This window comes from Thunnus maccoyii, chromosome 13 (assembly GCF_910596095.1).
Source record: "Thunnus maccoyii chromosome 13, fThuMac1.1, whole genome shotgun sequence".
Taxonomy (NCBI): Eukaryota; Metazoa; Chordata; class Actinopteri; order Scombriformes; family Scombridae; genus Thunnus; species Thunnus maccoyii.
The window spans coordinates 26384356-26411078 of record NC_056545.1 but is presented as its reverse complement, the minus strand read 5'-3'; the positions used below and the strand labels follow the sequence as shown (position 1 = coordinate 26411078).

General features: G+C 39.4%; 3 protein-coding genes across 3 annotated transcripts; 2 read left to right on the top strand and 1 right to left on the bottom strand.

Annotated features, from left to right (window-relative positions):
- Positions 1-599: 599 nt before the first annotated feature.
- On the bottom strand, positions 600-5993 carry ftr82 (finTRIM family, member 82). The gene is made up of 7 exons (XM_042432074.1): positions 5223-5993; positions 3649-3744; positions 3254-3487; positions 2627-2786; positions 2476-2532; positions 2202-2270; positions 600-2110 (listed from the first exon to the last, which is right to left on the bottom strand). Exons 1-7 carry the CDS (start codon positions 5811-5813, stop codon positions 1590-1592), a joined length of 1728 nt encoding a protein of 575 aa, XP_042288008.1. The 5' UTR covers positions 5814-5993; the 3' UTR covers positions 600-1589.
- Positions 5994-8768: 2775 nt separating this feature from the next.
- ftr83 (finTRIM family, member 83) lies at positions 8769-15029 on the top strand. The gene is made up of 7 exons (XM_042432077.1): positions 8769-10741; positions 11209-11304; positions 11493-11726; positions 12107-12266; positions 12429-12485; positions 13190-13258; positions 14140-15029. Exons 1-7 carry the CDS (start codon positions 10166-10168, stop codon positions 14664-14666), a joined length of 1719 nt encoding a protein of 572 aa, XP_042288011.1. The 5' UTR covers positions 8769-10165; the 3' UTR covers positions 14667-15029.
- Positions 15030-18011: 2982 nt separating this feature from the next.
- Positions 18012-24242, top strand: ruvbl2 (RuvB-like AAA ATPase 2). Its single transcript, XM_042431152.1, has 14 exons — positions 18012-18109; positions 19989-20043; positions 20218-20273; positions 20547-20688; positions 20862-20991; positions 21075-21141; positions 21457-21563; positions 21659-21752; positions 22246-22464; positions 22558-22676; positions 22835-22954; positions 23048-23177; positions 23323-23437; positions 23847-24242. The coding sequence occupies exons 2-14, from the start codon at positions 19989-19991 to the stop codon at positions 23870-23872; spliced, it is 1380 nt and encodes a 459-aa protein (XP_042287086.1). The 5' UTR covers positions 18012-18109; the 3' UTR covers positions 23873-24242.
- The last annotated feature ends 2481 nt before the right edge of the window (positions 24243-26723 follow it).

Sequence of the window (26723 nt, the reverse complement as noted above, 5' to 3'; positions counted from 1 at the left end):
ATAGGAAATATGAGTAATAGAAATACTTTTTCCACCTAGGACACTTGCATCCAGTAAATTAGGTGTTTCAGCAAAGTTAACAACACAGTGCAATAGGATTTTTTTTTTTTCACAGAAAACATTATGACATGTCACAGAACAGTAGGAAATGCACATGTCAATCTAAAGTCTTATATTCTTACTGCACATATATGATATATCATTGAAGATTAACAGTGTTGCTGATATTTTGCTGGTCAAAATGGTCATGTTTTTATTTTAGTTCAGTTCCTGTAATCAACCAACAGAGGGAGCCGTGAGTATTAAGTAGAGTTTATACTGTTCTGTTCCAGCACAAGTGGCTTGGTGATTAATAGATAATAAATGGGGTGGTTCACATACCAGTTTAATCCTTTATTGAAACAAAGGTTCAAATTCTATCTCTGTTGATACAGATACTTTTGACCTCGCCTTTGTAAAAGCACAAAGTAAAAAAACATCAAATAAGTGGCTCTGTTTTCTCATTTAAGTACCTACATTTAGCAACATAGATAATCACCATTTTTCTAGTTCTTATGTTTGTATATAAAAATAGAAAAATCATCTCAAAAACACAATAATTAATCCATTCATGTAGCTCTTTATTTAGAACTATCAATGAATAATTTTGTTACAAAACAAATCTGGATAACAATTATACTCTGGTTGTCCATTATATACTGTAAGTAAACATACACAAAATTAAATAAGGGTTAGTTCAAGTGGGGAAAAAATACTTAGCAACTGATTTGATGTAACAACTGTCAGATAATGTCATAACATGAAAAAATCAAATGACAATGAAATATTCTTCTGAAATAGCTGAAATCATAATGATACCTGTTAATGTACATACATGAACATTATTATATCACCTATGACCTTCTTAAGAGTGCAACATATTTTAAACTCATGATGCAATAGTATTGGCCAACAATATCATGACTTATCGTAAGAAAATGTTCCTCTGATTATCTCAGGTTACATTCATCATGACTCACAATTACATCATCACTTGAAATGCAGTACCAGTCAAAGTCTGGACACACTTTGTCATTCTAATGAATGGGAAGGTATGTCCAAACGTTTGACTGGTACTGTATGTCATGCCCATTATGAAGTTATTAATGTGGGTTAATGGAAAAATGTGATGTTGTAACTCTCAAAACATACTACATTTACAAGTTAAGCTGATTTATTACATACTAACATGTTATTACATTATCCAGCAGTTATTATCAGATACTAAAAGGGTTAACACTTCTCTTGACATTGTACTTGTGTGATTATGAAGTAATTATTTGAGTAGTAATATCTTAGAAAACTATCCTGAAAAGTAGGATTTTACAGCACAATGCAAAACTTAATATGTGATGTTAAAAAGAGTTTTAAAAAAACAGTATATACACATTTGGGAGAAACATTTTCCTTCAACAATAAGTGACATAACTTCATCAATGTGGTTTGGTACAGTTTCAAATTATTGCAAAAATATATATTCCAAAAGTGTGCTGTATGTTATAATAAACACATAGAAAGTATTCTCAGATTTTCAATGATAGCTCAGATGTTCACTTGACATTGCAGATCTTGACTGAGGTTCCAACTCCAAAGCCTGGATAGATAGGCTCAACAAATGTGGTTTCAAACCTGTGCAGGAGGGTCATGGTGCTGCTAATGCTATAAAATGCCAGCACACCTGCAGTGTGGTCCAGGTACACGCCTAGCCTGGGGGAGTGGGGGCCGTTGACAGGTTTGTCCACGCGATTGTGCCAGGCAGAGTAACCTGAGTCAGAACAAAGTAGACTCCAGGATTTGTCGTTGTAGCCCAGCAGACACAGTGAGCCTTTGCCCTTTCGGCTGATGCTCTTGTAGGCCACTCCAATGGAGAATTCCCCGCTCCACTCGATCTCCCAGTAGAAGCGGCCTCCAGACAGGCCCTCTCGGCACAACACCTGGGCAAAGCTGTCAAACCTCTCTGTGTTGTCTCCGTAGGGCTGCAGGTCCCTGGTGCGGATGACTTTTCTGCTGTTATCAGAGATGTACAGCTCCTTATAGGCCGTGTTAGCGTCCAATTTCAGCTGGCAGAAGTCTGAAGGAAGAAAATCAATACATTTTTATAGTATTAATTGGATTAATAGGGTTCAATTGTAATATTTCAAGTATATACACCAGATACTTACATTTTACAAAGTCAGCTCTGCTCTTTGGCTCTGGAGGAGTGTTGTCCACAGTCATTGTCATTTCCTTGACTGCAGATGAAGAAGCACTGTGTTAGGACATTGTGAACTGCATACACCCACACACATGCCTTCAATTCTTTTGTGTTTTTAACCAGATTTATGATAGAATTGCTTCCTGGTTTGCTTCCGACAATTTATGCTGACTGCACTACAAACGTAATTAATGTTTAACCTCCTACAGTCGTATATTGCTATAGGACGTGGCAGCACTCACCTCTGCTCCTTCTGTCCAATGTTCGACTTTCTGTAGTGTAGACTGGAACCTCACTCACTGTAAGGCAGAACACATTCATATTTAGACAATGTTTTTTTGTGTTTTATGTCCATCATGTACAAGTATTGTGTTTCTGCTGCTAAGGTCAGACCTGATTTGGAGATCTTAAGCAGCTCCCCTCTGCCAAACTCCTCAATGCGTTCCTTGATCTCAGCCACAGCTTTCCTGACAGCCCCGAAGGAGAAGTCAGGGTTCACTGTCACTCGGGGTATGAAGCCATCGTCAGTAGGGGTGCACAGGTAGTTGAAGTTCTGAGTGTTGACAAAAGAAAATCACATTGTAGAGGACACACTTGTTGATCCTAATGATATATAGTCAAATGCTATTTTGTCACAAACAGATTTTTCATTCAAATCCACGTGGACCTTTTAACAGTTTTAAAACTCATCACTTTAGAGCTTGGTTCACAGTGATAGGAACATCAATTTCACTCAAAGCACTGCCATTGATTTATTCATCATTTTTTTTATGCTTGATTGTTATAAAGGATTTGATATGTCTTCATATTGTCATGATCCACATAGAAAACTTCTGGTAGTAATAAGCCATTTTATTGAAAAGTGCACCCATATGTACTAATTAGTTCAATGTAAGCTATTGACTGGAATCTGACCCAAATCAGAATAAAAATGCAATGTCATGAGAACAACATCATACTGTGTGAAAATACTATTTGACATAATTTAATGGCCACTCCAGGTATATTTGACTTTGTTACCTGCAGGAAGTGGATGTGGTCCTCAGTGCTGTACAACTGCTTCAGGCCAGACTCCTTTTTCTTCAGTTCATCGATCTCTTGTTCCAGCCGCTCGATCAAAGCTTCGGCCTGGTTGAAAGCAGCCTTCTCGTTGATACCGATCAGCTTGGTCACCTCTGACCTCATCCTCTCAATGGAGCGAATCATGTCCTCAAACATTTTCTGGCTCTCCACCATGGCTCTCTGGGCTGAGTTCTGGATGGGATACTCAGGATGTCAGTGTTTTTACGGAAGGAACTGCCACTACAGTTTGAACTGTGATGAACTATAGCGATGTCTGACTTTTTGAATGAAAAACCAGACAACTGGATGGTAGAAAGGCACAATATATTATCAACATAGAATTCTTACTGTACCTTCAGTGAATCTACAGCAGTCTTCAGTTCCTCCAGCTCCTTCACCCTCTCCTGGCATTTTTGTCTAATCTCAGCTTGGGAGACTCCCAAGAGTTTCTGTAGAATAAAGGAGTATTACATAGCTGCTTATTTCGGTATCTTTGTTAAACATGCACTCTCTTGCATAACTGCACTGAGTTCCTTTAATTTTCTTTGCAGTAGTACAACAGCTCATCATGAATTAAATATTTATATGATTTACAAGATGTATATTATAAGATGTAGTTGAATGCTATGCTGGTTTATTGTACAGAATATAAAGGCTCATATTTGTTGATTCAGTAGAAACATTCATTCTCATCAAGGAATATCTGGGGAGTCTGTTTGGCATGTTTAATAAACCCTTTTCAAAGATTCTTCTTAATACGGCCAGCTTTTATCTCAGAGGGAGAGGTGGGGGGGGAAATCTGTAATGGAATTCTGGCCATGTCAGGAATGTGAATCTACCGCTGACTGACTTTTAAAGAGATGTTTCAAGGTGCACGCAGCACTGACATGCAGAATAGAGGGCTTTTCTAATTCAGCTTTTACTCAAGCCCACTAACCCATTCTTCAAGATAAGCTTGAGGAATGCGGGGAATCTAGGGAGGGAGGGGGGGTGAATATGAGAGGGGGAGGGGAGAGAGAGCGGGAGACGGAGTGAGATGTGTGAGACTCAGGTTGTAAATCTTTGGGTGAGAGAAACCAGACTCCCCGTGTTGCAAAGAACACAGGAAGATGAATTATTACTTTACCGTGCCCTTAAAATCCTTTAACCCATATTCCTGTCTGTCATAAAAACACCTCTTCTAAATTACTCATACACAGAAACTATAATTGTTCTCCACAATGCAGATTTATAGTACAGTATCTGTTTACATTCTTATCTACTCTACACTGTTTTACAGACAACGTGACTGGTGAGTCATTTGAATGTGTACGACTTTGGTTTGGGATTGGTCATGAGCCGTTGAAGGCCTTGACTCCCTGACATTCCAGTTTCACTACAGACTCACTCCCACAGGTGGGAACCGACACAGCAGAAGGAAGTCTACTGTTTCTGTATATCTATCCCACAGCTGGAACACTGCATTCTCTGAAAAGCAGCTTTCAAATGCGATAACTAAGACACTCCCCTGGCGTCCACACAGCTAATCAGAGAGCTGCATTTGTTTTGGCGGTGAATGCCTGCCAGGGTAGCTGATAGTGTTGGTGAAATGGGTCAAAGTACAAGCGCTAGTTGTAGTGCAGGGGCAGGAGTTGGGAAAAACACCCTTCCTGCTTGTACTCAAATCACTCCAAAGGCGATATATCTTTTAATGTATCAACTACTTCCCTCTTTTTTAAAAAGTATATCTCTCTGAAAAACTTTAAAAGTTGAATTCTCAATGACTTTGTGGGAGTTTCACCTTCTCGTGTGCAAATGAATGCACTGCTTATCTGTCTGACAAGAAACACACACTTTCATTTTCTGAAAGTGACCAGTACTACCTCTGTGCTTTTAAGCGTTTAGTTCACTGAAAAGAGCCATTTACACAGACAGGAGGATTTCTTACCTGTTTCTCGCCCCTCTCTGCCTCAGCAGAGACAATGTCATGGCCCTTGTGTTCACTGACTGTGCAGATAGCACAGATACACATCTGGTCTGTTCGACAGAAGAGCTCCAGGGATTTCTGGTGCTGTGGGCAGATCTTCCTGTCCAGGTTTCCCAGCTCATCCACCAACTTGTGCCTTTTGAATGTGGCTGATTCATAGTGGGGCTTCAGGTGCTTCTCGCAGTAGGATGCCAGACAGTTCAGACAGGACTTCACAGCTTTTAATTTCTTCCCGGAGCAGAAGTCACAGGGTACGTCACTTGGCCCGGCGTAGACGTTCCCCTGGGATGTGTTCAGGTTGAGGTTCAGACCGCTCTTCTTGATCTTCTCAGCCACCAGACTCAAAGTGGCGTTGGGCCGCAGCACAGGCCTCTGGGTGAATGTGATCTTACATTGGGGACAAATGTAAATCCCTGTGTAGTCAGCCTCATTCCAGTAGCCGCTGATGCAGTCCATACAGAAACTGTGGCCACAGGGAATAGCCACAGGGTCCTTCAAAAGGTTCAGACACAGGGAGCAGCTGAAGTAATCTGGAGAAGTGTGATCAGCCATGGTGATGGACTCAAAACACAGTCAGACCTGCGGAAGCGGAGAGAGAATGCCAGGAGCAGATAGAGATTTCGTCGAGTGTGCCTGGGAGCCCGCCCTCAAGAGTGTGGTACAGCCTGCCAGAGACAGGACCTACTTGTATTTCTGAATTCCAGAGGTTATTGATTGAAAGCAGACAAGGCCCTCCCCCCTGTGCTGTGAGTATATCGAGCCCTGCCCAGTTCAGATAAGCAGGTTGAGCAAGAAGGGAGAGGGAGGGAGAGAGAGAGAGAGAGAGGTAGAGAGAGAGAGAGGGAGGGAGAGAGAGAGAGGGAGAGAGGGCATACAGGCAGGAGAGGAGAGAGACAGAGAACAAACTGAAAGAGAAAGAATGAATGAAATGTGAAAAGTATAAGAAGTGACAAGTAATGTGCTATAAAATGCTTCCATTTTCCTCACAGTTTCCTTTGCTCTCAAATTTCTCATGTGGCTCATCTGTGGATGAATTGCGCACACTTCTCTGCAGCTGTATTTCCACCTATTGTTGTCAGACAGAATCGCCATTGTCTTAAACCGGTTATAGTTTGACAAACACAAATGCAGCCTAAGGTACTGTAGGAATTTAAGGGACCACCCAATAAACAAACACAGACACTCTGAGCTCAAGCAGTTTCAGAGTAATTTCAAACATCCTTTTATCACCAAAAATTTGTTTAAAAGTTTAACTTGCTGCAGGTGGTTTTTCATAGAGCAGCTAGAGTTCAGAGTTGTAGTATTTACACTGTGACTTGTCAAACCAGTCGAGTCACTTTTGCAGGTCAATTTGTAACTGTAGATATGTAGACAGCAGCTGTTTGTACAGCGGAAAGAAAATATTCATTGAAACATGCATGTGCACATGAGCATACACAAACAGAACATTCCTGAAAGATCCTGGTGCCTTGTTGCAATGAATGTTTTACATATTTGTTTGCATGCTACACTTGGCGTTTTTTCATTCCTACAAATGTCTGTCATGGTTACCTGATGTTATTTAAAATCAGCTTGAGGCAAAAACTTCAGAGTGTCTCTGCAACATGAGGTGTCTGCTGACATCATAGCCTGTCATTAGCATTTCAATTAGGCCTACACTACTGGTTTCCACCAATACCAATAGCTCATTCACAGTATTTTGTATTTTTCTGTCTGTCTCTAGCTCAGGATTACTTTGAAAGTCCCTAAACTTTTATGGCACTCTTGGTTGAAATTAAATTTTTATAAAGTATTTTCTGTCTGATCTGGGATTGTGTAACAGAAAAATAGAGTACATATTAATGTAAGGTTGGAAAAAGTACGTTAGCTCCTCCTTCAATTCATATCTTGCATTACTTCATACGCTAGGTAGTTTCACCTCTCCATATTTGGTCAGGTTTCTGATAAGCCAGTTTTTCCTTCCTTCCTCCAGAGTAAAGGGAGCACTCTGTGCTTACAGATTAACTACCTGTTAGTGTAGACAACCATGGCCAAGGGACAAATCTCTGAGTATGGCTTTGATATACAAAAAAGTGAAGATTATACAGTGCACATTTGTTCAAAAATGTCTATTTCTTTGAGAAAGTCAAAATGAAGCAGGGTAATGTTTAGAATACAGGACACTTTAATGAGATTTATAATGCACCTCGTCAACAGAGTAGCATGCTTGTTATAAATCTCAGTGTTCTTTGATGAAACAGACTGAAACTCCAGTCATCTATAGCTGAGTCCAAGTTCAAGGTGAAAGGTCAACCTTCATTAAGGTGCAGTGAGCGTGCTTTCTGCAGGGCGAGTGCAGGAGAACACAAATGGCTATTTGATCAAAGGAAACAAGGAGCCATTTCACTGAGTGTGAGTAATAACAACAGGAAGACACAATATTTGAATATGTTGCGGGGAAACAGTGGACGCATTTGTTGATGCTGGTAGATACAATGCTAACAGACACAGGCCAGATGTGAACAAAAAGGTTGCACACCACTTGTAAACACTGCTGTTGTCAAGACGTCAGCCAAATCGACTCAAAGATGAGAAAAAAACACCACTTGTTGAATGTCCGTCAGTGCTGCATCCAATGGAGCTAGTCCAAATAAAAATTAAATGAATTCCAAAATAGTAGTCCCATATTTTTACGCATGTTTGTGTACATGTGTAACACACACTTCCTCAATTCTAAGTGAAGAGAGGTTCATATATAAGCAATGAGAGCTTGACAGATGCTCGTATCAGCTTTCATAATCCTGTCTGCCATGAAACTGATTCTTAGGTGTATCATTTTGTGTCTGGTGGCTCAGCTGTCAAGGTTAAGTGTAGTAAGGCCAACTGGTTCTTCCTTTCCATAAAATTTCTATATTTTTGTTTTATGGAGGCAAAGTCCATCTTCTGGCTAAAAACAAGGTTAAACGACCAATTAGATTGGTACAATAAAGTCCACACCAATATAAAAATCTTTAAAGAGTGGAAATGCTAAAAAAAAAAGAAAAAGAAAGTGTAGTAAATGTAGTATTAGTTTGAAGTGCAATTTTAAATGTTAATAGTATGATTGAGTAAATTAACTTAATTTACAATCAGATGAGCTTACTAGCTTTCACTGGAACATTTTCACCTTTTGTATTTGTCATTGTCAATAGAGACTTAACGACCTGACTAATTTAATTTACATGCAAAGTAGGTGAACAGTAGGTGGGGTGCTAAAGTCTAGGATTATACACTTGTTAAAACTATTTAAGTTTGAAAAAAAATCATTATTATTTTGGGCATTTTATTCTTTTATTGGGTAGATAGTGGATAGTAGAGCGATAACAGAAAATGACAAGAGAGATACACCTTTAAAAAAAAAAAATTATATCACAAGGTCACTAGACAGTCACAAAGATAATTAACATAAAATTTAGAAAAATAAAAATAATTTGGATCTTTTCATTAAAAAGTAATTTACAATGAAAGACAATTTGAATTTATGTTTTTGTTAACACTGATAGATCATTACATCATGTCTGTTGATGTTGCATCACTTGCACTGAAGAGTATGACCTCCATCAACAGATTTTTTTTTGTTTGTCTCATAAGATGCTACATTTAGTCTTCATGTCAGCTGTAGTTACTGTTGTTGACGGACAACAGACCCTATAATGTCTGGCACTCTGCTTGGGCCATCTTGGCTCTAACACAATGGAATCTTTTAAGCAGGCTTTCTCGGCCCTCCTGTTATCTGGGCTATCAAGTGTAGTTGCATTCCTATCTCCATTTCAATAGCCCTGAAACTCCATCTTGGCTTGGAGGTGTGTCCACTGTAAGATGAAATATGCAGAGGAACGTTTTTTTTTGGGTTTTTTTTTTAATTCAGAACAGGAAACATTCTTATAATTACTTGGAGTTTGGTGGAGAAAAAACTTTCTTATTTGGGACAATATTACATTTGAAAGACAATCTCAGTGTTGACTTGGAGACCTGGGAAGAAGTAATGAAATGCAAAGTAAACAAGAGTTGATAATTAACTGGTTACAGATGAGGTGAAGGTTGAAATATCACCAAACGAACTGAATTTCACTAAAGCCAACAAAGCTGTTAATTTGGTATCACTACTCTTCAATCATTTAACCATACATCAGTGATAAACGGAGTGAACCACTGAAGACTTTACCGATGAGAAATTACAGCCAATCACCAGAAAAAGAGTTGTACTAATATAAGTCAAATTGCAGAAAATAATCTCTTTAGCATGAGGTTAGTTAGTACTGTGACTTGAGTGGGTATCATCACATGCTCAAAGGGAACAGTCTGTCTCCAGGCTATCTCTAACACTCTGCAATTAGAGTACACTCAACAGTAAAATGTGACACACCTGTGGTTTCCTAACAGTGCATTATTTCTTGATGACTAGTTTGAAAGGTATACTTTTTTCTGTCACTCATTTGTTTGTGGGATGCAAGTACTAGCAACATTGCTAAACATTATTTTCATGCTCAATTTGCACCTATTTCTTGCTAGAAAACAGATAAAATCCTCATGGCCCGTATAGATTGTCTTTGTGATTTCTTTGGTGACTACATGACATTTAAAAAAAAAAAATTCTTGAACTGAACTTGATCTGATCACTCAAGGTCAAACCTTGTATCTTATGATCACACATTTCATTCATTCTCCTTACATTCTGTAACTGATGGAAGTATTCACTGTGTCCTTTCTTCGCCCCGCCCATGTTTTACTGGTTTCGGTTTAACCAGTTTAGCCTCCCTCTCTGTTTACTCTATATAAATTGCGCTGGTAGTACCTGTAAGATCACTTTGCCACTGTGCTGACACAAGTCACTGACTGTCACAGCAGCTTCACTACATTAGAGGGAAAAACACCAAGCTGACTCCATGTCATCCGACCAAGACGACTGCCACCTGTGTAAGGAATACCTTAGGGATCCTGTGTCTATCCCATGTGGACACATCTTCTGCTCCATTTGTCTGAAGACATACTGGGATCATGCTGACCACACAGGTTCATACCTCTGCCCACAGTGCAGAGTCACGTACAACAAGAGGCCCACCCCAAGACGCATGGGAGGCTCCCGGCACTCTACCATCCAACGTAATGCCGAATCCTTTCCACCTCCACCTCCGTCCCCTGACTACAACTACGCAGGACCCCAGGATGTAGGTTGCGACATCTGCGTTGGCAAGAAACAAAAAGCCATCAAGAGCTGCCTGATGTGTCTGGCCTCCTACTGCGAGAGGCACCTCAAGCCCCACTATGAGTCAGCCACTTTTAAGAGGCACAAGCTGGTGGATGAAATTGGCCACCTGGACAGACAGATCTGTCCCCAGCATCAGAAGGGTCTGGAGCTGTTCTGTCGCACCGACCAGATGTGTATCTGTGTGCTGTGTACGGTGAAAGAACATAAAGGTCACGACATGGTGTCTGCTGAGCAGGAGAGGGCTGAGGAGCAGGTATGTAACATTTTACTTAAAGTGACAACAGACATGTGTCAGGCTGTGATCTGCTTAGCAACAGGAGTAGTAAAAAATTTTAAATGTACTTTGCTCAACATGACAAGTATAATTTAATGTACATGAACGTTATGTGATTGTTTTAATCAGGGTGAAACATGTACACATCTTTGTTCATTGTTCTAGTGACAAAGTGGCAGGTAGGGCATGAAGGAGCAGTTTACGATAGATGAACCAAGCCCATTAATCAAAGACTAAGGCATTTTATGATACACACCCACATGAAAATAACTGTAATAACTGAAAATAAATGTTATCTGCATATGCAGTTTTCCAACCTTGAACTGTGCGCTGTATTGTAAAGTCTAACATTTAAGTTTAGAATAAAAAACTCTTGATTAGATAATTTAGTCAACTTGTTGAATTGCTGTCATCATCATCAACAATGTCTATTGTTTTCTCCATAGCAACGGCTGGGCGCAACACAGGCAGAGATCCAAGAAAAGATTCATGATCGACTGAAGCAGATGGAGGAACTGAAACAAGCAGTGGAGTCACTAAAGGTTTGTGCCAACATCATCCATCAGATAGATAAGACCCGACTAACCACAACAGACTGAATGGAAAGTTAAATCAACTACCAACACAGACAACATTCCTTCATGTAGTGATGACAGCTTCTCTCAGAGTGCTAGTAAAACCAGTGTGACATCCAGTTGATTTATGGCATGCCTCCATGTTTCCTGTGCAGCACTCAGCTCACCGAGCACTGCAGGACTGTGAGAAGATGTTTTCGGACATGATGCGCTCAATTGAGAGGATGCAACAAGAGATGACCAAGCTGATCTCCTCCAACAAGAGAGCAGCGCTCAACAACGCGGAGGGCCACATGGAGCGTCTGACCCACGAGATTGCTGACCTGAAGAGAAGAGACAACGAGATCACCCAGCTGTCCCGCACTGAGGACCACATCCACTTCATCCAGGTAACTGACAGCCACTGAAGAGAGACATTAAGATATGTTCAGTCAGATATACATTACCAGTCGAAAGTTTGGACTCACTTTCTTATTCAAGGGAATGGGAAAGCATGTCCAAACTATTGACTGGTACTGTATATGTTAGGCTAATGATATGACATTGCAACAGCACCACCAATTTTCGTAACTCCTCTTCAAGGGTATCTCATCATGCGTTGGTGGAAATATCATGTTTACTCCACTTTATGGTGTGACACCAGCACTTTTTTGTGTATTTCAACTTTAAATGTGTATCAGTAAAACATAACTACTAACTGAAATGCATGGTGTAATCTAGAAAAAAAGAAGAATACATCATATCTGCATTACTGTTTATTTCTCTTTAGAGCTATCAAATGCTGATTGCCCAGACAGAGGCTGAGGAGCTGCCTACAGTGAGCGTCAACCCCTACTTTTCCTTCGGCCCAGTCACTAAGGCCGTCTCTGAGATGAAACAGCACCTGAATGAATTCAGCAATGATGAACTGGTTAAGGTAGCCAAAGCAGGTGAGTGGAGAGCTGACATCAAGACCTTAAAAGATAAAAGATAAAGACGTAGATTTAAATGGTCTGATATTATTTCAGTCCTCTGGTAATACTGTTAATATCTTATGAACATTTTACCACTATTATCATGTTACTCATTCACTTTTTCTTTTTTTTTTGCAGTTAACAAAATTACCTTCTGTCAGCTGGATGAATCCAAAAAGAGACGGTCAACAAAAAGTGAGTCAACCATTTAAGAAAATGAACTTACCTTTAACTGATTTCATTTGAACAACAAAGCAATATGGTAATAATACAGAAAGCTCTATCAGTAATCTTGTGCAAACTGCTTCTAGTTAATCCACAAAGCCAGATAGCTGCAGTATTTAGAAATTATTTGGACCCAAAATTAAAATTTTGGATAACTGTAGCAGTAAAAGTCAAATAGATTTACAGTTTCCTTTGTCCTCAGTAGGGCTTTGTGCAATCTTGTTTGATGTTTGGCTACAGCTGGAGCATGACATTCAGTAGAGGGTAGCCCGAGGTCACTCAGTAGCCACACGGTTAAATGTTTACTTTGATTAGAATGTCAAACTGCCAGTGAGTTTATATTAGCATACCCCTCCTCCTTAGAATACAGCCAGGTTGCATGGTCTCTAACAGTTCAGATCAGCTCCATTGATACTGTGACAGTCAGTGGGTTAATACAACAAGATTATCAATACTATCCATATTATGCCTGTTTTCATTATCAGTCTTTGTTATCATATGTGTTGTGCAGTATTGTTGATTCATTGTCTGTAATTAATATCTTGATGTGGTAGAAAAAAATCCTCTATAATATCAGTAAAAAAACCAAATCCTTCAATTAAACACATTACAGTTCATTATGCCTCTATCACTATTTCCTTTTGATGATATACTATATGTATTTACTTCCACAGGTGATGAAGCTCCCATGTACAAGTCTGTACCAGTCCATGAACCTCAGTCCAGGGATGATTTTCTGAAATGTGAGTCTCAGCTTCTCTCATACAGCTCTCTGCAGTCACACAGATCACTACTCTCCCTGCTCATTTCAGTGCATGAGGCAAATTAGATGCTGACGAGGTTCTCTGTCAGACCCTGTGGCTGACCACAAAATCTGGTTTTAGTAACTACTACATGTCCCACAGTGTTGACAGAGACTGGGATTGACTCATTAAAAATATATTAGCTGGCACTTACACAGCTTCATGATTTTTACTTCAGCTGCAGTTTAAGTGTTCTTTGCTTGTTTTTTTTACTAAGTGCATGATTGTTTGAAAGCAGATGTTGACTAACCAGTCAGACTAGAACAAAAAGAAAATTCAGGTTTTTTCAGGAGCCAGTTTTGCTAGCATTTAATCTTAGAGGAGAATAATCTAAAGCCTGGGAACACCTTTCATTTAAAGATTCACTTTGTTAGATACATTTCTGTTTGTGGTCAAACTCACAAACAGTGTTGATACCTCTGGCATTCCAGATAATAGATCGGGCAGATCTCACCGAAGCCATCGGGTGGCTCACCAACTGTGACCTGCAGAGGTGGAGGTACACAGCAGGCAGGTGATTTCTAACCCCTGAAATAATTCTGATTTCCATGTGTACAGCCAGAGGGTCTGCCACTTTTTCCTTCAAACCACATTATTGCAGAAGTTAGTTAAACATCTAACAGAACTGGACATTCTAATTACATTCTACTAACCTCTGTGACCTTGCAGCTGGTGGTGTAATGGTGAAGGTAGCTTAAGCTGATGTGGAAATGAAGCTTTGCCCCTTTTGGGTTTCTAGATTTACATTTAGCCCAAAAAATTGAAGCTAAATGCCTCCTCTTGTGAAGTAAATGTTTAATTCATATCCCATCTCTTCTCAGATGCTTGTCAGCTCACTCTGGACTCAAACACAGCCTACAGACAGCTCTACTTGTCTCGAGGGAACAGGAAAGCTACCCTCAAGAGAGACCCCCAGTCCTATGGTGACAACGCTGCCAGGTTTGACTCCCTGCCTCAAGTCCTGTGCACAGAGGCGCTCTCCGGAGGCGCCTACTACTGGGAGGTTGACTGGAGTGGGGAGGGGGCTTCCATAGGAGTCACCTACAAAGGCATCAAGAGGACAGGTTATGGAGACAGCTGCCGCATCGGATACAACCGCAAATCTTGGAGCCTCTTCTGCTCTGATTCCAGCTACTCAGCCCGCCACCACAAGGACCAGATAGATATCAACGCACCCTACTCCTCCCGTATTGGGGTGTTCCTGGACCACGCTGGGGGTACCCTCTCTTTCTACACTGTAGGGGACACCATGTCTCTCATCCACCGCTTCAAGGCCACCTTTAGTGAGGCTGTCTATCCAGGCTTCTGGGTTTGGTACGAGTCAGCCATCACCATCATCCAGCTGTGATTTAATAACACACTTCCAATGATCAATGTATAACTGGGATTCAGTTTTGGTATGGGATTACAGAACAAAAATAATACTATACTTTGATTATATATTATAATTCCTTTAAGATTGGACATCTTTGTCTTTTTTTTTTACTATACTTTGTACTTACTTTGCTGTGTTGATTATTGGGGAAACTATTCTTGATGACTGAATATTCTACAAATCAACATGTGTGAAATACAGTACCAGTCCAAAGTGTGTCCAAACTTTTGACTGGTACTGTATGAGATCAGGGATATAACGTGAATGAGCATTTAAAATATCATTTAAAAAGAATGAAGGCTGTACTTGATTGACATATGTCATGTGATCATTTATATAAGCTATGTTACACTTATTTTTATCAATAAACATTTTATAACCAGGATAAAGTGATATCATTGTTGTGTTTTTATTCCATCCTTCTATTCATATCACACATTTCCTCGTGCTTCCTCTCCTCAGCCTGCTTGCATGAAATATGAAAGCGGAGATGGAAAATTCATTCATTCAGTTCAGCTTTGTTTAATCAGGAAAACACTCAGATACAAGGATATCCTCAAATGTTTAACAGGTTTAAAAAAACTGAACACCATATTCCAGTTTCCTGGTCAGTAGCATCGTAAACCACAGATATTATGTTCACAATTAAAATCTGTCTTGCATTACCAAACTATTTTTTAGAAATAAAAATAAGACAGGAAGAGAATGAGACAATGACATTAAACAGAGTTGGTTTTGTTGGAGAGGGTTGGAGAGGTTTCTTGTGGGATTTAGAGATATCAAGGAGTAGGTAAAGTGTGACTGAGAGGCTCCTGAGTTTACAGATGGCTGCAGTTTAAAATATTGGTGGTTTGCTGCACTGATGTGTGGTCTAGTCTGATTCTAATGTATTTCTAAGATCTTTATCATCTAGGACAATCATGAAAAGCAGTTAATGTATTAGTGATGCTACACAGGGGTATTGTAACTGACTTGAACTTGACCACTGCAGGGAACTATATGCAACTCTTGCTGTTGGCCATTTCTTCCCCTCAATGAATCTTCATGGCTTGTTAATGAAAAAACATTGTTTTCAGTTGGACTTTGCCACATGCATTTTGCCACTAACATCTTACTAGACTTACCATTTCTGAATCTTTTAACCATAATGCAGTGACTGCTTAGGTTGCTGTTTATGAGTCAAAGTTACTGTCAAAGTATATAAAACAGAATTTTGTCTCTGACAAACAGCTCACTTACATAAATGACAGTCAACCCAATGATGACACACATCAAGAAATTTCACCATAGTAAAAAGTGATTTGAATAAAATCCTCTTTCAGTGCTCTTTGTTTGTGATGTTGGAGTGAAGTGAGTTTCGTTTGTGGAATCTGCAGCCTTAAGGGACTTCTTTTGAAGAGAGGATATGAAAAATCCCCCAGAATTTTAGGTTATGGTCAGAGGGCGGGTCTGCCATTGTTCAGTGATACTGGATCCTATTGTTTTCTGAAATTACAACATTCTTTTCACAATTTTGTTAAACAAGCAGACTAGATTGAAAGATATTATACTTGACACAAGGGTTTGTGTTAAGGACTCAATGCTTGAGACTTGGTCCTCATATTTGATGGATTGTGCCATTTTAGTTAAAACAGGACTTCCTGATGCTCCTTTCATTTTGGACTTTCTCTGTCTCCTCAAATGAAATCACCTAAAAGGTTTGTGTTTTAAGTTTCTGAATGGTTTATGCAAATCATTTATTATGCATTTACCAAAAGTTTATCTATATTTATTATTACTACTAATTTATTCACAGAAAACTAGTAACAAGCAGCATGTAAAAAGTCAGATGATAGGCTTAATACTGATTAAGGATCTATTTTTGTCCAAGTTTATCTGGTGTACAGTTATCAGTGGCAAGTTGCTGTAACTTTGTCCTGTTGTAGCTGCTTTGTACAGAGATTCTTAAACCTGTAAAATCCCTTGTGAGCCGTGCTACCTCTAGTGGAGAAATGTATGAAGTACCAAAACTGTCATCTGTCACTATTCGCCTCACATCACGTACTGTCTGACAAGTTGGGGACATGGCAATAAAACCACGCTAAAGCCAATAGAACAAACAAACAATAAAAGCTCTTGACATGAAGCCACAAGGATACCATCATTGCAATATTTTGAAAATGCACAACTTCTTAAGCTGGGAAAACATGGTTAAATACAGTAGACTGTGTCTTGTTTTCAAGGTATTACACACTATGGCTCCTCTACCACTTGATTCACTGTTGGAGAACCTGAAACAGTGAAAGAAGTATGCATGTGAGCAAGTGGTACAAAATATGTTTGCTGGCTAGACAATACTACCAGCTTACCTACAGTGTTGCAAACCTTGCAAACTTAGACCATACTCTTTCATTACGGGATTGGTTACTTCAAACAACATGTCACAGGCTTACTCCCTGAGCAAATTCACCTCTTCACCTACTGTATCTCCATACTGTGTACATGTTTGTTTTGTAAGATCCACATTGTGTTAAGTGATTGCACCTGTCATTTTACACCACCAAGAGTTAAAGGAAAATGTCCATGTGTTCAATGATAGGTTGTATTCCAGTGTTTTTAATAGGACAAGAGGAGTAATTTGTAATTTGTAAAAATTGTGGAATGAATAAAGTTAAAATCCCCCTCAGCTCCAAAATGTGTTTTTCTTCTTGTTCCTACGGTTGAATGTTTGAGCTTCACCGTGCAGATAGAGAGATGTTTTAACATTCATCTGCTGAATAGGGAACATTTCTCTGTGCTCATTGAAAATCTGATATTAAGGGGTGGGCCTGTGAGCATGATTTGTGACATCACAAATGGTTTGGTGCCAATTCTGGTTCAATATACAACTTACACAAATGTGATGTGGAAACTTGAAGCCTGCAGTGCACAAACACTGAGAATTACAGTGAAGTAGGAGACATCTTGTGTCCAACAGTTAAACCTCTGAAATTAAATAATTTCAGAAAAAAAAAAGGATACTGTAACTTTTTTGTGGAAAAACCATATTAGACACACATTATTATTCAGAATAGGTCGTATTGTAGACTATATACATCTTAACACATGTCTGGATGGGATCTTTAAATATCTTTCTTCAAGATACCAAGTGGGGACATGAACCAGGCGTCTAATCATTTCAAAACGTAAAGAAACGGGCAGCCCCATCACCATAATTCAGATTCCTATCATTCCCGTGTGAACTGACCTGTCTTTCAGTAAACAGGTTTTAATGTTCCTATCTCTTAATTATTCTTTACCACCATGTCTATAGAGGGCAGTCAACCTCAGTTTACTCATAGAAAAAGAAGGACTTGTTTCTCGTCGGACAAATTTACCCTGCGCACATCCAGAAAAAAGCGCTGCATTCTCACATTTTCACAAGTGTGGCTGCACAGGTGAGTTTACGTTCATACGATAAATATTTTGACTATTTCAGACCTTCCGTTTTCACACCCTGAGACCCCAGCATGCGTATTATCTGTCTATCTAGCTATCTATTTATCTTCATCAGGGTGTGACAACATTACAGAAGAAAACCAATGAATGGCGCTAACCTAGCTAGCTAGCTGGCTAACCTGCCATTAGCTGGCGTTAGCATGGTATTTCGCTGTGCTATCCCTGTCGAGAAGACAGTAGGTAAAAATTATGGCATGCCGTTTGACTCAAGATTATATAACCGACAACTGAGATGTGTGTTGTGTTATAAAATGTAAATATTATGAATAAAAAGCCACACTAAATTGACTAATGCTATCGCTCTTTCACTCTGGTGTTGTGGCATGCGTTACAACTGTCACTATGACAACCGGCTTGTCAAGACAAACTCTGTAGTTAAATTTGTGTCTTCAAGCTTATTAACTAACTTAATATGAACAGCGAAAACGTACTTGTTTCCTTTTTCAATAAGAAAAGAACTCATGCATCGACAGACATGTAAATCAACAAAGGAAGCAGCCCTCAACCAAGAGTACACTTACACTGAAAGTCTCGAGTACTAGGCCATACTAAAACTGGGAAATCTAAGTTAAGAGTCTGGGGAGTGAATTGAAATATGTCTGACCTTTTAATTTCATTGAAAATCTCTTAATGAACAAAAATGTCCAACTTGGATTCATCAGTTCACAGAGTCAGAAGAATCGGATTTATTCGCCAAGTAGCAAGTACAAGGAATTCACTGTGGTCCACATGTCAACAGAAACATCAGTAAACATGAACATTAAACAATAAACATAAACAAAAACATAACTGTAAGAAAGAGAGGGACAGTAATTCACAAAGACTCTGTGTAGTGGGGGTGGACTATGTGTTTATTGCATATTATATTTTGCATGTTATATTGCATGCCATACTGCATATTGACATGATAGAAACTATGTGTGTGCAAAAAGCAGAATATAGAAAAATATAGATAGGATAAATACTAATGAAAATATAATTATTAAATATAATTATGAATTTGAGTGTAAATAAACAGTGTGTATTAACATATATATATATATATGTGATATATGTGTGTGTGTGTGTGTGTGTATACATACACATAATTAAAAATTCAAATCTATATACATCTACACAGTGCAGGACAGACAAAGACACAGTATAAACAATATGAATTTGAATGAGATATGGGGTGAAGTGGAGTTGGTACACACTCATTACCTTTTCCAGTCATCAGCAGATCATTTCCAAGCCTCTTGACCTTCTATGACTTGATAAAAGTTTCTGAGCTGCTATCAGAGTGTTTCTCTGCACTGCTGAAGCACACACCTTGTTGACTCCTTGCTGTGACTTGACATCAGGTGCAGTCAACCCTCTGTTGCAAGGCAGAGACCCTCATGACCCTATAGACTGATTTTGTTGTTGATCCATTTCATCCACATTGTTTAAATCAGAGTTCCAGTTTCTGGATAGCTTGTGTGATATAAACTACTGTGCTATTTTTTTTCTGTGAGATGCTATTTTGTTCTTTAGAGTAATTATAGTCAGCATTTTCTTTGTTGTGTCTTGTGAGCTGGATTACCTGTCATGGTGACCACTTACTGTGCCTGGTGTCCCTTTAAAGTCCCACAAAGGTCAGAGAACCTGCTAGTTAATAGGACTTTGAATACAAATATTTGTGTCTATTGGAACAGTCACAAATATTTGTTAATCAGTTTTTGCCTATTCTGTAATTATATCCTGATTCCATTAGTTTCCAATAGCACCTCCTCTGCCTCCTAAGAGCTGTTATTTTTATATTAAGGGTATTTCTGTCCTGCTTTTGACTTATTACAGATGGCGGCTACAAAGGTCCCAGAGGTTCGTGACATCACACGGATCGAGAGAATTGGTAAGAATCCATATTTACACTGGTACCCTTACTATTCAGCTCTTTATATTAATGCAAGTTAATGAGTGCTAAATCTGTTTTATTGTAGATCAGCTTTATGTGCTTTGATGCAAGTGGTACCTTGTCTTCCAAATGTGGTTACTGCTAATGTGTTTATTTCGATCTTGTGTTTAGGTGCACATTCTCACATTCGAGGCCTTGGCTTGGATGATGCTTTGGAACCAAGACAGGTAGCGTTAAGGCTTCAATTGATAGGCTGTAGCTGTGAAAACATTTAAAGTATATAACCTTGTAAGGAACTGATTTCCTGTTCTTCCCTGTAAGTAATCCTGTTTGCAGGGTTTCTGACATATGTCAAGTAATTGTTGAAGTATATGGTTATCTTTAAAAAGGATTACAGTAGAGACTGCATGCGACATTTCTGTCTCCTATGTTGAGCTGTTCAAAATGCTGGATATGTGTTGAATTTGGGTTCAAGGATACCTGTTTCTGCTCACCTGCAGGTGTCTCAGGGGATGGTTGGCCAGCTGGCCTCCCGTCGGGCAGCAGGGGTCATTCTGGAGATGATCAAAGATGGCCACATTGCTGGCAGGGCAGTACTGATCGCCGGCCAACCTGGCACAGGAAAGACTGCCATTGCTATGGGTAAGGGCCACGTTGGAGGCTTTCCAGAACATAATATCATTTCCCCTGGAGGTTATATTGTTGCCTTGCAGTGATGTAATTGACTTAAGTAATATTTTCGTTAAAACATGAGTTCCTGCTCCCATATTCACTAACTGATTAATGGTTCAGCTGAGACTTTGCTTTTTATGCAGGTATCGCCCAGTCTCTTGGCCCTGACACACCCTTCACAGCGCTAGCTGGTAGTGAGATCTTCTCTCTGGAGATGAGCAAGACTGAGGCACTCAGCCAAGCTTTTAGAAAAGCCATCGGAGTGAGGATCAAGTAAGTGAGAAAACATAGTAATTGTGTTTGTAGCTCTCATTGTTGGAAATGAACCGTTATTCATAGGTGTCTTTCTTTTGCAGAGAAGAGACGGAGATTATTGAAGGAGAGGTGGTGGAAATCCAGATTGATAGACCAGCCACTGGAACAGTAGGCTGCTTACACTGTTGACAGCTGCAACAACACCCATAATTTCACCCATAATAAGTCTTACAGACTCATTCATTATGCCTGCTCTGGCAAATATTTTATAGAACACACTATTGGTGTTGTGAGAGAGCAGTCTTTACACATTACACATTTGATGTAATGTGTAAATACCTGGGGAAAAATAGATCTCTGAATGAATGAATAAAGCTGTATTGTCAATTTACTGAACATCCTTTGCTTTTACAGTGTAAAACAGCACACAGTCTGCTATCATAAAGACAAACCTCTCATAGCATGTTTAACTTTGTCTATCAGGGTGCCAAGGTGGGCAAGCTGACTCTGAAGACTACGGAGATGGAGACAATATATGACTTGGGCAACAAGATGATCGACAGTCTCAGTAAAGAGAAAGTTCAAGCGGGGTAAGTTCATCTCTTGTTTATATATATTAGGGTCTGATGTCTTCACGTGTGTCACAGTTTCAATCTCAACCGTCTTTCTCTTTGTTTTCTCCCAGCGATGTTATTACCATTGACAAAGCTACCGGAAAGATCAGCAAGTTGGGCCGCTCCTTCACCAGAGCCAGAGACTATGATGCCATGGGAGCTCAGGTAACCTGTAACCGTCACATCACTAAAACGTTACTGCTGTAGTCATTAATGTGCACTCACAAACAACAGCAGTTTGGAACTTTCAGCAGTGAAATATGTTTTTTAAAATAACTTTATGTACTAACAGTATTGTTATATGGATAGAAAGACATGATGGTCCTTGTTATTGTCCTTCAGTTCACAGCCAGTCGCTTCTTGTAGATTTAAACAATCAGTATTGAGTCCAAAAAAGCTGTTAACTGGGAATTCTGTCTCCCAAAGGACTTGCAACATGGTCACCTGCTCTAGTTAAAAATATTTTCTTTATTACAATATTAGTACAACATTTCAAGCTAAATTTGCTCTTTGTCAGGTGCAAAGGAATCAAAAAAAGATTTGTCTGTGTCACAGATTCAGAAATTCCTTGGTTGCTTCTTATAATTTATTTTGTCAACATATTCATACTCTTTTGTATGATGGCTGATTTTTAAAAATATTCTTGTCATCCTTGTAGACACAGTTTGTACAGTGTCCAGAGGGAGAGCTGCAGAAGAGGAAGGAGGTGGTCCATACAGTGTCCCTCCACGAGATCGACGTCATCAACAGCCGCACACAAGGCTTCCTGGCTCTCTTCTCCGGAGACACCGGAGAGATCAAATCGGAAGTCCGTGAGCAGATTAATGCCAAAGTGTGTGAGTGGAGGGAAGAAGGCAAAGCAGAGATCATACCAGGGGTAAGTTCAGCTGTGTGTGTGTGTGTGTGTGTGTGTGTGTGTGTGTATTGCTAGTGATTGTACTTGACTGATTTTCCATGTTTGTGATTCCAGGTGTTATTTATTGATGAAGTCCATATGCTGGACATGGAGTGTTTTTCCTTCCTGAACCGTGCTCTGGAGAGTGACTTGTCCCCAGTTCTCATTATGGCCACCAACAGAGGCATCACTCGGTACTGTTTACATTGATTTTTGTTTACCTTAAACATTTATCTCATTTAGGAATACGCTGATATGGGAAATTTTAATTTCTTACAATCTGCCTACTTCAAAATGATCAAAAATATTATGTTTAACACTGAATATTTACTCTTCTTTGTTTTTCTCTCAGTATCCGCGGCACAAACTATCAGAGCCCTCATGGCATCCCCATCGACCTGCTGGATCGGCTGCTCATCATCACCACCTCCCCTTATACTGAAAAAGAGACGAGGCAGATCCTCAAAATCCGGTGAAGATCTGCATCCATCATTCTTTCGGCAAACATTGCTCCCTTCCTCCCAGTGTTGGAAACGTGAAGTGACTCTGTGTGGTTTTATTTCAGGTGTGAGGAGGAGGATGTGGAGCTGAGCGAGGAGGCTCACACGGTCCTGACCCGCATTGGCATGGAGACGTCACTGCGCTACGCCATCCAGCTGATCAGCACTGCTGGCTTGGTGTGTCGCAAACGCAAGGTAAGCTCAGTGTGAACGAGCGGATTTTATTACAGCTGTAACACAGGTTTAAATGTTTTTCAGTAGTTTAGTAATGATTTCCTGTAGCCTCAGTGCTCAGAGTGTCCAGTACTCAGATCGTGTGTGTGTGTTTTGGCTTCTTCAGGGGACAGAAGTCCAGGTGGAGGACATTAAAAGGGTTTACTCTCTGTTCCTGGATGAGGCCAGATCCTCCCAGTACATGAAGGAGTATCAGGATTCCTTCCTCTTCAATGAAACACGTGAGTTTGCTGTTTATCCTCTGTGTCTCTTGTCATGACAGAATTCCTCTGCTTTGGATCCCGCAGATCACAGTGATGCTGCATTTACACAAACGCAGGTTAAATCAAAGTAAAACAATGCATCAAAATGTTGGAACAGGCTGTTATGGTGCTGCACGTGCTGGTATCTACCACAGTCATCAGAAGATTCCAGTGTTGACATGTTTACTAAAACTGTTCTCCAAAGTTCTGTTTGGTTGGTAGTCTCTCAGCAGAGCAGAGAAGAGAGATATGAGGGAAAAAAAAGCCTTATGCAATACACAATATGATTTGTACATTTTAAAAGAAGGCGAGTGAATTTTCTATGTGAAATATATGAATTCTACATTACCTGGTGAATAAGGAAGATATATCTGTTCTTGTGTTTCAGAAACAGCTGCAATGGATACCTCATAATGAAGATGACTGTGTTTTCTAACTGTGAAGTTTTTATGTTGTTGATCGTCCTCTGCGGTTGAAGTCAGTTCAGAATTGGATGTTACTTAAATTTGATTTCAACAAATCCGAATCAGATTGAAGATAGAATTCAGATGGTAAAAAAAAACACTGAATTTCCCTACATTGTTTCCCTGTTCACCTTTCAGTTCTACATTGTTTGAATTTAAATTTATTTACTGAAATGTTACTTTTTTTCTGAAATTACTGCAATTCTGTTCATCACTGAGGCCTTGTGGTAGGAATATCCATTCCTTTATTGCTTTTTTTTGTTGACCTATCTTTACATGGTTTATTTTTAGGAAAATGATTAAACAGGCTTTTATAAGCACACTGTGTTCTTTTGCTTTATTCTTTGTCATTCAGTCTTGATTGCTACAAAACTCATTTTACTGGTTAGAAAAGATTTATTAGAACATGCTTGAACTATGTATAACTCGCGAAGCCAAACTAGTTCAAACAGCCTCACTCATTTGAGGTACTTATGATTTTTAACTAAATCAACCACAGACTACTGGCCATGAAATGATCCCTTCTTAATGTGATTCCAAAGCAAAAGATGGGAGGACAAAATCCACAGTCCTCGTTCTGAACAAAACTCAGTTCTAAAATTTAGCTGAAGCTAATATGAAGCTTCAACAGGTTGAGTTAAACAAATCAAGTAGGTTACAGGCTCTTCAGCATGATATTTCTAGACAGTATTTACTTGCTGAGCAGTGGTGGAGTGATAATAAGAGGGGATTTCGTATTAAAAAGACTCAGAAGATAACCAGTTGGATTGTCTAACAGCTGAAAGCACATATTAACCTCAGCTGAACTCAAGAATGCATTTTTGCATTAAATGAGAACTTTTTTTGCCTCCATCTCTTACAGTGGATGTGTTACAAAGGGATCTCGTCACTATGTGAATACTGAATGTGAACCTTTCTTTGAAGCTCCTATCTTCATTGTTAACCTGCTCGACAAGGAGTCTTTGTCGTCTAAAAAAATTTGTTTGACCACCAATTGATAAAACAACTCTTAACAAGAAACTATTAAAATGCCTGTCATAAAAACTTTGAATAAATATTAAGAAGACACACTATATATGTAAAAGTGAGCTTGAGATTGAAGCCTGTAGTAGTTGTATGTTGCTGCCACAAGGTGGAGCCCAAAGATCTCTCTTATAGACATAGTTTCACTAAATACACCTGAATTTGAGTGTGAGTGCTGTGCTGAGTTTAATATGAGCCCCTGCCATGCTTTTCAATAAGCAAGTCAAGTAGCATTGCTGACAGCCTAAAAATATCTTCATATTGCATCATTTAGTTTATTAAAGCCATCTTCCTGTATGATGGGTGTGAGTTTGTACTGTAAATGACTGCAGCTAGTCCACACCTCAATCTCACACCCTGTCTGTTGCACTGTAGGTGCTACCCTGCTTTGACAAACACACACTGTGGAGCAGACTTCCTCACACCTCTGTATTTAGATGTGCAGTGAAGCAAATCCCATCATTGCACCTTGCTTTGTAGTGTTATTCCATTATGGGTTCATATGTTTAATTCATCTGAAAATGGTTCCCTCTTCAATCTTAAGAGAGAAAATTTTATAGCATCATAGTTTTAAAATGTTGTTTGTATAACTGTCCCAAATTGTAATTTTCACCTTATAAAAACGGTCACATCATCGTTAGATATCCATCAGATAGTTTTTATCATTGGCTGCTACATGTAATATATTATTAAAAGTATATTGCAGTTACTTGACATGTCGGTAAATTTACCTGGACAGATCAAAGAGACTTATTACAGGAATTCTACAACATGCTCTCAGATGAATATTACCTTCACTCCTCTACCAAGAAGCTACATTTCTCTCATAACCAATTACAGAAGATTAATCAATTTTATCTGCATAGAGTATGAGAACAGCGCAGACTGTCTCCTATGTGGAAATTAATATTTAATGTTTAACGCTGGTGGGAGAGAGTTCTGCGTGGATTACCCTGCTGCCTATATCCCATAAATCCCCCTCAGTCCCACGAGGCTGCTGTTGGCTCCTGCTTACTACTGCATCTGATGGATTCACTGGTTGGATTTAGGCTGAGATAAGCTTCATGAGGGTTCACTTGTGTGTATGTAAAACAGGGTGTGCGTGCTACCTCCCTTTTGGGATGATCCATCCTTATTTTTAGCATTTATACCAGCCGTTCTCTGACTGTCCTTCCTGTACATATGAAGCTAAATCATTTGATGTTGTGTAGGATTTGGGAATATCAGATTTAAAAAAAAAATTTAATATCAGTTTGAAGACATATCTTGTTCTTCAGTGTCATTTTAGTCCAAAGCATTGTTTTCAGATCACATTCAGCTCAGCCCCTCTGGGTGTAAGCAGGGTTTCTTGGATTGGTTCCCACTCTCGTCTACACACCACTGTCCACAGGCTACAAGGCTGCACAGCATGCTAACATGTTGTGGCATTTTGCCTGCCGCACAGATTTGGGTGCCTTTTTCTCCACCACAGGCGGGTTATGCTAACATTCTGCAAATGTCCCCACCGCAGAAGCCTTCCATCTCTTCATAGAAACATCTGTTATCAACAGTTCTATAGAAATGACAGAAATGAGTGTAGACAGATCACAGAATGAAGCACTTTTCCAACAGCAAGTACTGATGCTATTTGATGATTTTCACCTGGGTCACCATGACAGGCAGGAAAGCTTTCCACACTATTGAATATGTCAGAGGTCAATGGACATTCTCATAGTCTAACGAGGCTTTCTGGATGAATCTCATTAGCTAAATGTATCCATATCAAAATCAATTCCATC

Bases quoted from the DNA above. Each gene is read 5' to 3' on its own strand.
- ftr82 (XM_042432074.1), bottom strand. From the start codon at position 5,813: ATGGCTGATCACACTTCTCCAGATTACTTCAGCTGCTCCCTGTGTCTG. The intron at 2,787-3,253 runs GTAACAAAGTCA...GTCAACACTCAG, and splicing joins ACCACATCCACTTCCTGCAG to AACTTCAACTACCTGTGCAC. The intron at 2,271-2,475 runs GTGAGTGCTGCC...CTTCATCTGCAG, and splicing joins ATTGGACAGAAGGAGCAGAG to TCAAGGAAATGACAATGACT.
- ftr83 (XM_042432077.1), top strand. From the start codon at position 10,166: ATGTCATCCGACCAAGACGACTGCCACCTGTGTAAGGAATACCTTAGG. The intron at 11,727-12,106 runs GTAACTGACAGC...ATTTCTCTTTAG, and splicing joins ACCACATCCACTTCATCCAG to AGCTATCAAATGCTGATTGC. The intron at 12,267-12,428 runs GTGAGTGGAGAG...TTTTTTTTGCAG, and splicing joins GGTTAAGGTAGCCAAAGCAG to TTAACAAAATTACCTTCTGT.
- ruvbl2 (XM_042431152.1), top strand. From the start codon at position 19,989: ATGGCGGCTACAAAGGTCCCAGAGGTTCGTGACATCACACGGATCGAG. The intron at 21,753-22,245 runs GTAACCTGTAAC...TCATCCTTGTAG, and splicing joins ATGATGCCATGGGAGCTCAG to ACACAGTTTGTACAGTGTCC. The intron at 22,465-22,557 runs GTAAGTTCAGCT...TTGTGATTCCAG, and splicing joins AAGCAGAGATCATACCAGGG to GTGTTATTTATTGATGAAGT.